Here is a 13,455-nt window from a genome sequence, read left to right as displayed (position 1 = left end):
TCGTTGCAATTGAATGCAATAGCTTTCAAGGTTTTGTAGCCACCATGGCAAGGGAAAGCATTGCTCTAGGGATTATAAGTCCAAAGGAGACATGCAAGGTAACCTCTTGTCATTGGGAAATGAATGAAGGGGTCTGTCAGCTCAAGGACCCACAACAAACAATGACAGCCATCTTCTTTCGTCAGCCAGGAGGGACTAAGTGGGCAGGAAAATAAAAACTAAGTATTGATAATCTAATGGCTGCTGCTGAAGGTAGTTGAGCTTTGCATCTGGCTACAGATATACATATTAAACTATCACCAAATGTTGAATGTTACAACATAACCACTGGTGTTTATGGTCCTTTACCTTCAGGGAGAGTAGGAATAATCCTGGGAAGAAGTAGATTAACTTCTCAAGGATTTATTATTCATCCAGGTATCATAGATGTGGATTGAAAGGAAGAAATTAAAATCATGTCATTTGTGAAAAAAGAGATGCAAATTAATACAGGGAATAGAATTACATCAATGGCAAGACCTCTCCAGTAAAAAGAACAGGAGCTTTTTGGAGTACTGGAAAATGTGTGTTCTGTTCAACAATAGTTAACAATCTGAGACTCAAATTAATGCTACAAATGATTGGTGTTGAAATAGAAGGTTTTGTGGATACAAGAGCTGATATCAGTTTACTTTCCCAAAAGTCTTGGAATCCAAGTTGGCCACTTCAGAAGATTTATACACAGTTTGTAGGAATTGGTAAATTATCACAAACAAAGCAAAGTGGCCAATTGGTTAAATCTGTGGGACCAGAAGGGCAAACAAGGAAGTTGAGACCATATGTGGCCGACATACCCATTAATTTAGGGGGAAGTGATCTTTTATACCAATGGAGTACTCAAAGTAATATTCCTGCAATCCCAGGGACAGAAAATTAGGAAATTGGGGATGATAGGTTAGATGCTTGTGGAGAAGGTATTGATAAAGATGGTAAGAACAAGCACAAGCTGTGCCCATTGTCCAAACACAGGACATCATAGGAACTGAGTTTCCAAATTTATAACAGAGGCCACTGCTGAATTACCAACAGTCTTGCCCCTGGAATAGATATCAAACATACCTGTGAGACAAGAGCAGTGGCCCATAGCAAAAGAAAAATTGTAGGCACTTGAACAGCTGGTGGCTCAACATATAGGGGAATCTATCAGCCCATCGAATTCTCCTATGATTGTTGTGAAAAAAAAAAAAAAACAACAGGAAATTGGAGATTGATAACAGATTTAATAGCAGTCCATAAAGTAATTCAACCAATGGGTCCTTTATAGGCTGGACTTCCTTTACCTTTTTGTTTACCCAGATCATGGCCTATAATAATAAATGACTTGAAAGATTGCTTTTCACAATATGCTTGATTGAGCAGGATAGGGAAAGGTTTGCATTCTTGGTACATAATCTGAACAACAGATATCCAATAAATAGATGCCATTGGAAGGTACTTCCACTGAGCCTATTAAATAGTCCAACTTTATGTCAATATTTTATGCTTAACAATCACTATAAAGAATTCATAGGCAATTTCCTCAGCCTATCACATGTCATTACATGGATGATGTTTTGTTGGCTGATTCTATAGCAGATACTTTAGAAAAAAATGTTTAAGGAAAGACAAAGAATTCTGCCAGTTGAGGGTGACAAATTGCTTCAGAAGAAATACAAAGAGGAGATTCACTTAGTTATTTGAGTAATAAAAGCAGGCAACAAAAAATTCAACCACAAATGGTACGTATCTATATGGATCAATTGCAAACTCTTAATGATTAATTAATGGGAGATTTTTTAATTTTAATTTTTATTAATTACAATTTATTCACTTTGTATCCCCCCTGTAGCTCCCTCCCTCCTCCCCTCCCAATCCTCCCCTCCCTCCCCCTTCTCCACCCATGCCCATCCCCCAGTCCACTGATAGAGGAGGTCTTCCTCCCCTTCCTTCTGGTCCTAGCCTATCAGGTCTCCTCAGGAGTGGATGCATTGTCTTCTTCTGTATCCTGGCAAGGCTGCTCCCCCCCTCAGGGGGAGGTGATCAAAGAGCAAGCCAATCAGTTCATGTCAGAGACAGTTCCTGTTCCCATTACTATGGAACCCACTTGGACACTGAACTGTCATAGGCTACATCTGTGCAGGGGTCCTAGGTTATCTCCATGAATGGTCCTTGGTTAGAGTATCAATCTCAGAAAAGACCCCTGAACTGGATACCTCCTGAGTGAGGTATCCCAGAAGCAGAAGGACACACAGGGTATATACTCACTTGTAAGTGGATATTAGACATATAATATAGGAAAAACATACTAAAAACTGTATACCTAAAGAAACTAATCAAAAAGGAGGACTCTAGCTAAGATGCTCAGTCCCCATTCAGAAAGGCAAAGAGGATGGACATCAGAAGAGGGGGAAAACAGGGAACAGGACAGGAGCCTGCCACAGAGGGCCTCTGAAAGTTTCTACCCTGCAGGGTATCAAAGCAGATGCTGACTTATGGCCAATCTCTGGGCAGAATTCAGGGAATCTTATGAAAGAAGTGGGAAATAGTAAGACATGTAGAGGACAGGAACTCCAAAGGAGAGCAACAGAACCAAAAAATCTGGGCACAGGGGTTTAATGGGAGATTTTTAACTGATTAAGGTCTAAAATTGGATTGAGTACTAGTGAGTTAATAAATTGTTTCAAACATTACAAGGAAATTCAAACTTAAACAGTCCAAGATGTCTAACAGCTGAAGCAGAAAAAGAGTTAACTCTTGCAGAACAATGACTGCAATATGCATATGTGGATTGAATTAATCCTAAACTTGATTGTATTTTGGTCATTTTGCAATCAACTTTATCTCCAACTGGGCTCATGATGCAAAGAAAAGATAGTATTATGTAAAGGATTCCATCAGCATATAAATAAAATAAAAAATTGAAGACATGTAGAGAAAAGATTTATGAATTGATTATAAAAGGTAGATTGTCAGAAATAGAATCAGCTGAAATTGTGGTACTTCTTACTTATCCTGAGATCAGGTCACTGTGAAGTTTGACAAAGAGCCTGTGGTAATTACTGGGGAGAAATTAATAATGAATATCCTAAAAAGCAAACTATTTAGCATATTAAAAATCTAAGTGGATTATTCCAAATATTATAAAGAGAACACCAATTCCAGTGGCACCAACTTTCTATCCTGATGCAAACGAGGTGGGGATGGCAGGTTATAAACCAAAAAAATAAGAAGGTGATCAAAAATCCATATAACTCAGTTTAAAACACAAATATTAGAACAAAATTGTTTTATTGTTAAAATACTTGTGGATTGTTTTTACATTATCTGTTGGAAAACTGTATGCAATCCTTATGGTATTATTAGATTTTCCTGAATCTCTTAATATAATTACTGATTCTTTATATTCAGAAAGAGTTGATTTCCATATAGAGACTGTTGAATTTGTTCCTGATAATTCAGAATTAATCTTTTTATTTATGAAATTACAACAGGCCATCAGAAGTAGAAACTATCCATTATATATCACTCATATTTGGTCTCATACAGGTTTGCCAGTTTCATTGGCACAAGGAAATAAGGAAATTGACCAGTTACTAACAGGGAATGTGGTGGAAGCCTCCACATTTTATGAGAAACATCATGTTAATAGGAAAGGTTTAACGAAAAAAAAAATATATCACTTGGCTACAAGCCAAAGAAATAATGAAAAAAAAAATCCTACATGTTCTCTATTCAACCAAATTCTGTTACCTGCTGGTAGTAACCTTTGGTGTACCAAACAAAATAAAATCTGACAGATGGATTTTGTTCATTTTGCAGAATTTGGAAAACAAAGGAATATACACCATACCATTGACACATACTCAGGATTTCAATGGGCAACTGTTTCAAGTTCTGAAAAGGCTGATTGTGTAATTATACACTTCCTAAAAATAATGGCAATTATGAGGAAACTTCACAAATGAAGACTGATAATGCTACCACATGTATGTAATACAATATAACATGAAACAATTCTCTGCATATTACAATATAAAGCATATTATGAGTATTCCACACAATCCTATAGGACAAGTAGTTGTACAAAGAGCCAATCATACCTTAAAAGAGATGCTTATTAAACAGAAAGGGAGAATAAAAAAACCCAGGGTTTTTTAGAGTTAATACTCTGTTAACTCTAAATTTTCTTAATGTTAATGAAAAATGAACAAAAGCAGCTTAGATACATTGGGTTATAGAAAAAAAATTGAAAAACTAGGACAATTAATATACCATAAGGATGTAGTAACATTAGAACGGATTATAATTCCTGATACATAGTAGTTTCCAGTTGTACAGTAACTGGTTACCTGGTTTCTACATCACTGCTCTGCCCCTCTCTTCTTTCTCCCCTCTCCCATATTTTTTTTTTAATTTTTGCCTGCCTCACAGCTATGGATATACTACATTCTAGAACTCAGTTCCCAATCCTTATTTAGGAAGTACACCCATACTCACCAGCCATGAGAGACACCCTCAGTTCTTTCCCACAGTGCAGACAGCATCATACAGGAAAAGGGAAGTTGCTTGGCATTTCCTTATTATAGGGAGGCGGGGGACTTCCAATGAGGTTATGAAAAGGCTGCTCAAAAGTCTCAACCCTTTGGGGAAGTCCCCTGTAACCCATAAAACTGTCTTCCTTTTCCTGAACTCTAGTCTTTTCTTAGAAAAAAAAATAAACTTTCTAAACAACCAAACCAAACCACAACAGCAGCAAAAATAGAAATAAAATATGATTCTGCAGGCTTCATGTTCTAAAGGGTTTTCACTTTGCATTATCTCCATTCTTTAAGGCTATGGTAACATCCAGTGCTGATTGCTCATTCTTTCTCCTCTCACTTCTCAATATCTCTACCTATGCTTTCTACAGCATCAATCATATGCCAGTGAAATTTAACAGCCTCATTTCTAGTGGAGAATTAACCTATTGTCTTCTTTCCTATTTAAATGTGTTCAACACAGTGGTATATCCTTTCTATTTGCTGTAGTCTTTTATTAGACAGTTCAAACCAACTCTTTTGTCCTCCCTGAACGCATTTCATTAACTGTGCAAGACAAAATGGCTTTTATGTTGAAATTGTTGCTGAGTTGACTGGTTACCACTACTGCTTGGTATTCTTTGAACAAGGAGTGTTCTTAGAGGCAATTTCAGGCCACAAGAGAATGAATGCATATCAGAATAATATCAGAATATAATAATATCAGAAAAGCAGTATATCAGGGAAATATACTGCTAGAGACAGGGAAAAAGACAAGGGCTGTGGTGCATTCAACTTTGAGGCTTTAGGAAATGTCAGACTAAACAGAACGGATTAGAAATGTGCAAGCAGAAGTGTCCATCTTTCAGCTCTTCCTGAGCTTAAACACTGCTGAGCGAATGGTTAAAGTAATGTCACTACTAACCGTCTGTTCAGTATTATTTGTGTGTGATAATTGTTTCCTGCTTGTTTGGGGCATTGACTGTTTTATATTCTCAATCAGAATGTAAAATTTTAAGGTATTTGGACTAAGTCAATATTTTCTTTGACTCCACGAAACATAATAGCACATAGAAATTTCTGAGTTCTGGTCAAATCTTCCATATTCATAAGTAAATACTCCATTTTGAGATGACATTTATTATTTTGGCTATGACTGTCCCCGTTATATTTTCTACATATCTTCTGCTGAGCGCTAAATTTTCAGAATTCAGGCACCTGTAGTGATTGCATCAATTTTATATGTCTATAGAAAAAGACAAGCAAATGCTATCATAAAAAAAATAATGGTTTCCAGCCAGTTCAGCATTTAAGAGTCAATTCTAAGAACTCTCCTGACACTCTGGCTACTGAGAGATTTAGATGTGTTTCCACAAACACATTTATTAGGTTTCAGTGGACAATCTTCTCCTATGGTTGCAGTGATGATTCTAGATAAACTTAATGGGTCTCAAAGACAGAAGAGATATCAGTGTTTGAAAGGGAATTTTAAAGAAGAGAGTAATTATAAGGATAGAGGATTACCATAGAGAATGTGAGGTTATAGGAATTAGAATGTACTTTATACATGTGTAAAATTCTGAATGGATAAATTCAATAACAAAAGACAACTTTCTGTTGTGTTCTGATCATCAAATTAAATAAAGGGAAACTTCATGTCAACAACAGCAACAAATAAGAGGATAGCTTCCCCCCCCCTTTTTTTTTGAGATATATTGAATCATTTAGAGACGTCTTAGCTTCTAATTGAGGTGATTCCCAAAACAGGTACAGAAGGATGGGTCTCCTGGATTCCTACAGGAAAAGGAAATTACATAAACATAAGCATTTTGGTGAGATATGTGCAGATTACAGTATCATGCTGTACTGCTGGCATATGCCCTCAAAACAGAGAAGAACCCAAGGCATGGTTAAGTGTTGCCCTTCTGACATGAAATGTAGACATATTGAACATCGGCCCCTCGAAATTTTGGCACATAACAGCCAACCCTGAGAAAGGACCATCGAAATCTGAGAATGTTAAGAAAGAGTAAAGTGCTTTGTGGAGAACCGAATATACAGCATGCCTTCAGTGTTTCCATGTTTTCCCCATTTATTACATCAGACCTAAAAACTTGAAGCAGGATCATTTTTTTTTCTCTTTAGTGGTATTGAACCAACCTCTCCTACTCTACTGTACACACACACACACACACACACACACACAAAATATGTACAAAGACATTGGTAAAACATACTTATTTTAATGTCCTGGGAAGAGGTAGAAACGTTTTGTCAAGGTCACTCTTTCAGTGGTGGGCATCTGTAGCATAGAATCTGGTTGCTCAAATGAGAATCGAACCTAGAAGAGGAAGGAAGGTTTATAGTCGTAATTCTCAGAAAGAAGAATCTTGACTTGGAGGCAAAAAACAAAACAAGACAAAAACTGCATGAGCTCCCATGATAATAAACAAACAATAATTTATGGCAATTGTAAGAACCTAAACTATGAGAATATTTCTCAGACTATTAAATTCTCTTGCTGGAGTTGATAAATATGGTGGACACAGTGATATTAGATTCTACTCCTTATTCTACCAAGGGAAGGATATGGGTAAATGTAAATTATTATCTCTGAAGGCTTAGGATCATAAAATATAAAACATTGGTACCAGGTAGGGATTGTTAAGTAACCAACAAATAAATAAATAGCCCTTTGAAAATCACAACAAACATGTCCCATTAGAAGCATCTTGAATAGCCAAAGACAAGGGAAGTAGAACTGATAACGCTTCTAGAGTCCTACCTTTCTGAATATGTCCTCCAAGTCACAAGACCAGGCATACTCTTTCATAAGTTTGATGAGTTTCTCAATGAAAACAGAGCCTCGGACAGGATGTCTCCAAGAGACATTATCTGTGAATAAAGTATAAGCCAAATCTTATGATAGGCCTTACCCTGAATACAGGCCACTTGAGCCTTTCCACTCTAGCAGGACACATTATATAATTTATACTGTATTCCACACACTGCCATTTTTCAGTGGACAAATACAAAATTCACTAAGTTCATTTCCCCTCTTACTCAAGATGGTTACTGTATATAATGCAGAGGTTCAGATGGCACAGTCCCTGATTTCAAGGAAGTGAAAATCTAGCAGAAAGGCAGGCTGACTGGAATAGGGGAAGTGATTAGGTTTAAGAGAATAAAAATATAAGTGTGTGTATCCAGGATGCAATATAATGCCTCTGATATAAGTCCATTGTTCATTTTTTTCTTTTTTTAATTTTAATTTTTATTTTTTCACAATTTATTCATTATATATCATGATTGAAGCTCCCTTCCTCAACTGCTTCCAGTCCCATATCCCCTCTCTTTCCCCCCCATCCCCTTCCCCTGCCTGGTCCACTGAGAGGGGGAGTTCTCTTTCCCTGCCATCTATAGGTAGCTTATCAAGTCTCATCAGGACTGCTTGGATCCTCTTCCTCTAGGGAGCCTAGGGAGTTCTGCAGAGATTGATGCAACAGCCAAGAACCATGTACATTTTTTTTTTCAAACAGAGTTTCTCTGTGTAGCCTTGGCTGGCCTTGACTCACTTTGTAGAATAGGCTGGCCTTGAACTCACAGTGAACTGCCTTCCTCTGCCTCCCTGAGTACTGCGATTACAGGCATGTACCACTATGCCTGGCTTCCACTGTACATTTTTAAATGCACTATTCATAACTATACATTGGGAGTAATTATTTCTACTGAAAGATATTCGAAGAATAGACAATCTAACAATAAAACACAAATATCTAAGATAGGTAAAGGAATGAAGAGGAGTAGACACAGGTATCTTTGAAAGTACTTTGCACAGTGAAGAAAGGAAAAGGCCAGGTTCTTTTCAGAAAAGTCCTGCTATGCTGTTGGGATTTACACAGGCCTCTGTAAGCCACTGTAACCAGAGAGGACTGGGTGGTGCATGAGGAGAGGAAATGATTTAAAAGAGCAGTTAAGTCTAATAATGAAGCCAGCTGCATTCTTAAGCTGGAAACCTGTGAATATTTTGCTATGCTGTTTTAAAATTAAATACATTTATTCTTTGACAATTTCTTTCACATGTAGAACACATCTGATTATGTTTATGACCTGCCCTCTCTTTAACTCCTTCCCATTCACTCATCAACCAATCCCTCTCCATATATGATTCCTTCCTTTTGCAGGTCTTTTTGTATTTTTAGTGATTCATTGAGTGTAGTCAGGGATGTCTGAGTGATCATGAGTATGAAACTGTGCAATGGGATCTCATAGGCTTACTAATTAGCATACATCTGCAGATGATTATCCACCTGCCAGAATTTGTCTGTAATCAATAGTTCAGCAAAACCCTACGGGCCCAGAATGTCTCAATAGCCATATGATGTTATCATTGAAAAAAAAATGTAGTGAGATATACATCAAGACATGGTGCACCAAGTGTAGAAGTAGGCTCTCACTGGAGGGTGTAACCATAGCCAATAATACAAACCTGTAAGCTATCTGATCAGAGGCAAGGCCTTAAGGATGTATTTGAGTAAAAGAATGTAGGCCTCCAGACATGCAGAAAATGAAAGACTCAAATGACTTTAAATTAGGCCTTAACATAGGAAGTAACTTAGTTTACAAATTAAAAACTTAATAATAAGAGTTACTTATAATGTGAAATTTTTAGGAATTGCTCAGTATTTCACACATGTCATCTTATTCAACCCTTGTCACAATGACCATATATTTGTGCATGTTGGTGAGAAATTTGAAGAAATCTCAGTAAGAGGAAACAAATTAGATTAAATATAAGATGTAATAAACGGAAATGTCAGAATGTAATCTAAATATTGCTCTTCAGCATGCATTTTGAGTTATATATACAAATGTTTGTTTTAATATATGAAACCATCTCACATTAAAAGCCACTTAGCCTCCGATATGTAAGCTAGGTCCGCTGGCTTTTATGACTTCCGCAGATTGTCCTGTACCCACCAGCTACTCATAGTACACTGGGATTACAGCTACTTGTCCAGCTTTTCATGGGCTCCGAGGGTCTGAGGTCAAGTTGTCAGTCTTCCTGTCTCCACATCTCCCATCATCAGAATTCTGTAAACACTGATGCCTGTGCACAGTGGTGTTCTCACAGGACCCAAAGAGGTACACCTTTCAGGTCCTAATGGACTTTAGTGTGAAAATTATTTGATTTATTTGATTTTCTGTTATCCTTTATATTTCTAGGAGAAATATTATGCAGCATGAATAGTTTACTAATTTGGAAAAAATACATGCGTATTTTTCTGTTTGGATGAGGAGGACTGAATATGAAATTTTAAATTGGTTTTAAAAGTATTATGTAAGGCCATATATGGAGTCCATCTTTCTAACAGTAACTGCAGCAAAGGTGATCTGAATAAAGACCTGTTACCTGGTGTCGAAGAGCAGAAAGCAATAAAATCCTTCTCTATATGGGCTTTCTTAATGCCGTCATCTTCAAAATTTGAATCCATTGAGAGTTCCTTTTCAGAGTCACCTGCTGAATCTTTTACCAACACCACTCCTTTTCTCTCTGGAAAAAAATATTTTATATTGCTAGCAATTTCCAAGGGAATTCTGGCATCCTTAAAACTCTCCTTAAACCCTATTTATAAACTTATTACTCTGTCTTTTATTCATATTTATGTATGTATGTGTGTGTCTATGACTATGAATATATACATATGCGTATAATGCTTGTTATAAGCATGTTTTAAGAATTATTTTCTCCTTTAATCCATTAATGGACTCAGTAACATCCAGCGATCAAAATGTATGTGTTGATTATTGATAGTTATATTTTTTACTAGAAAATGAAACAAATATCTACCAACTTGAACTAAAACCCACATAATACTTAAGTAACTGAGTAATAAAATAGATGTTTAATATGTGGGGATCAATCCCCAAACACTGAAAAGTACCATCTAAGTATAAATGATAAAATCAGAATGTGATGTCCTGTTATTTTAAAACCATCAGCACTCACCTCCCCGGCAGGCCTGAATGATGATAACCTTAGGCTTGTCTTTCAAGCTTGGGCAGTTCAAAGTGTTCATCATTTCAAAGATTGTGCCAACTTTTAAAACATCTGCAACTTCATTAGAGTATGTTTTTCCACATATTCCCTCCAGTATTCCATGAGACATGAAAACAAGGAAAGTACTGTCAGAAGTCTTGTGTTCTGGGTGAGCAGCAAACTCTTTCACCTCTTCCTTCATCTCCTGTAAGATGCCAGAGCAGTGGTATTACACTGTGAGATTTCACTAGGGACACTAAACGGAGCCATTGAATAAATCCATGAAAATGAGTGACATGGAAAAGAAAATCTTTAATTTTCAATTTTATATAAAACAAGGATATAAAATTATAGAAAGTTATTCTGAGATTACTGAGATGATAGAAACATTTTGCAATTAGATTTGACATGAGATTTTGGTTAAAGCATTGTAGCATTTGACAGGCATGTACAGTCAGTGGCTACTCACCAAGGGACATCGTCATTACAAACTAGCAAGACTTTAAGTTTTCTGCTTCTGTCACATTTTCTAGCATTATCTAGTGGTATGAAAGACATGGACATTGTTTCTATATTTTGAGAAATCTTACCGCAGCTGTGAGATTTTCTTTCACTTTCACAGTATATCCCAGATTCTGCAGCAGCAACTTCATTTCTCTGAGGTCAACATCAGCTCCATCCCTTCTAGGAAGATGTTCAAACTCTGTGTTGCAGATAATGAGGGCAAGACGTGTACGAGTGGATTTATCCATTATTGTATAAACCTGTATGAAAAGCAGATTTAAAAAACAGCCTTGTTTAATTCAATATCTATCTTATGTGTGCATGATAGTTCCTAATTCCCTTCTCTTAATCCTTTCAAGAAACCAACTTTGTAAAAATTATATTAAGAATAGGGGAAAAATTAAGTCTCAGTTTATGAGTGCTAGTGGATACTTAGAGCCTAGGAACTCTTTGAGCATCTAACCTTAATTTTGAAAGTGGAAATTGCAAAAATAAAATTTAGGGTTGTAGCTAGGAACCCTAAATTGTAAAATTGGTTCTCCAGATTTCTTATTGACTGTAGACACAATATTGAATCTTTACCCGATTCAGTTCTCTAGTCTGAAATAGGTCATTTTTGAAGGTAACAGCTTTATTATACATGAAATATATAAAATAGTATTCAACTCACAGTAAATAGTATTCAATTCATCTAGTGTTAGCCACTGATTTTGCTGTTGCTATTATTGTTTATCAATGAATTGGGTCAAATTTGTAACTCTCCAAATAAGGCTGAAATTCTAAAAGGAAGGGATTTTTTATGTAAGGCAAAGTGGCTCAGTGAGTGTTCGGGACATTACAATGAGCTTATCTCGGAGTAAAAACCACCACCCTCCAGGATGGCCCCAGCATTCTCCAGCCTTGCTCCACCCTGTATTCTGAGCACAGCACCTCTGAAGGATTTTCATTCCAAATCTTTTGGGCTGTTTCTAAGGGACAAATCTTGAGGCTCCCACTTGGTCCTGGGCATGCGCCATCTTTTTTGTTCTGCGTCTGCTTTGTTTCTGTAAGAGATGAAAAATGCCATGAGTGTATTCAACCCTGGTGGTCTCACTTCAAGTTTCTTAGAGCCTTGACCAAGTGTAAAGACATGTGAGGTCAACCTTGGGTTCATTGTGACACTGTAGAAAAAGATATAGATCACTATTAATGGAACATATTTTAAGTCAGAGATCACTAGTGGTGTGACAAGGAATCTACCTTAGGATTAGGATTTTGACAAATATTTTAGATAAAAACAAAGCAAAGAGTTTAAAATGTTTTGCATATTTTAGAATGAATTAGATTACTTGAATGAAATTTCATGTGGCAAGGTGGTGTTGGAAAACAGTCCTTATTTAATTCCAGTGAAAAAATTAAAAATATGTTTACCTATTTTTTAAACTTATGCTTTATAGTTTACATCAAGAACTTTTTAGAAATAATCCTCTGTCCTTTCCTTTAAGATTACTTTCTACTGTATGTGCACATTAACTAAAAAAGGAACAATATTAAATAAATGAATTAAAATGAAAGTGAGGTAGAATAATAAATGATTAAATTAATGTACAAATTTTATGCAGTCATATCATTCATTATTGATTGTACATATCTAGGAAGGAGTGTTTTAACAATGATTTGTTTATCTGAGTAGTTCATGGGGTTCTTATTGGATCCCAGGTTCAGTATAATCAAACATTGTGATGTACTTCTAAATAGTTTGATATAAACTTGGTGTATTTCAAAATAGAAATAATTTATTCAGGCACCTAGAGAATAGAAATTTAGCAATTAAAATGGGGAGATTTTTTAAAATGTGTTGTTGTAGAAAAATGCAAACTACTTAGAATGATATACTGGAAAACTATGAAGATATCATTAATTGGTCAAAGATGTCTTGCTTCTGTATTAATAAGACTAAAACAACAACAATTTAAACAAATATTTATTTACATTAGAGATTATTAAAGTAATGAAATAAAGTATTCAATTATATAGGAATGTCATTTCACATGAAATATCTAAGAAAACATGTGGATTAATCACCATTAGCAGATCCAGTAGAATAATTGAGGTTTTTTTTTTTTCTTCTTTAAACAGTTGCCTTTCTGATTTGGGGAGAAAGGATTATCTTCTACATTAAATTATTTCAGAACTATAGCGGAAAACCTCTCTTGTACATTGCAACTCTGGATATTTCTTAAGAAACAAATAACTTATTCAAAATTAACATTATCAACATAGGCTCTGCTGTGTGCTGACTGCCTCAGTTTCTATAAGGTAGAGGTACTATTTCAGTGCAGACCACTGAAAGATATATATATATATATATATATATATATATATATATATATATAT

General features: G+C 35.8%; 1 protein-coding gene across 1 annotated transcript in view; it reads right to left on the bottom strand.

The window, feature by feature from the left end:
• Nucleotides 1–3,289: 3,289 nt before the first annotated feature.
• Nucleotides 3,290–13,455, bottom strand: part of Casp1 (caspase 1) — a 13,079-nt gene continuing 2,913 nt past the window's right edge. Inside the window, exons 4-10 of the mRNA XM_055615558.1 lie at nt 12,010–12,122; nt 11,166–11,339; nt 10,546–10,780; nt 9,949–10,089; nt 7,321–7,430; nt 6,773–6,876; nt 3,290–6,329 (exon numbers count right to left, since the gene is read on the bottom strand). Coding sequence (XP_055471533.1) covers nt 6,778–6,876; nt 7,321–7,430; nt 9,949–10,089; nt 10,546–10,780; nt 11,166–11,339; nt 12,010–12,122 — 872 coding nt within the window. The 3' untranslated portion in view covers nt 3,290–6,329; nt 6,773–6,777. The remainder of the gene's footprint in view (nt 6,330–6,772; nt 6,877–7,320; nt 7,431–9,948; nt 10,090–10,545; nt 10,781–11,165; nt 11,340–12,009; nt 12,123–13,455) is intronic.

Source organism: Psammomys obesus, unplaced genomic scaffold, assembly GCF_907164565.1.
Source record: "Psammomys obesus unplaced genomic scaffold, mPsaObe1.curated_primary_1811, whole genome shotgun sequence".
Taxonomy (NCBI): domain Eukaryota; kingdom Metazoa; phylum Chordata; class Mammalia; order Rodentia; family Muridae; genus Psammomys; species Psammomys obesus.
This window is presented reverse-complemented; position numbering and strand designations above follow the sequence as displayed.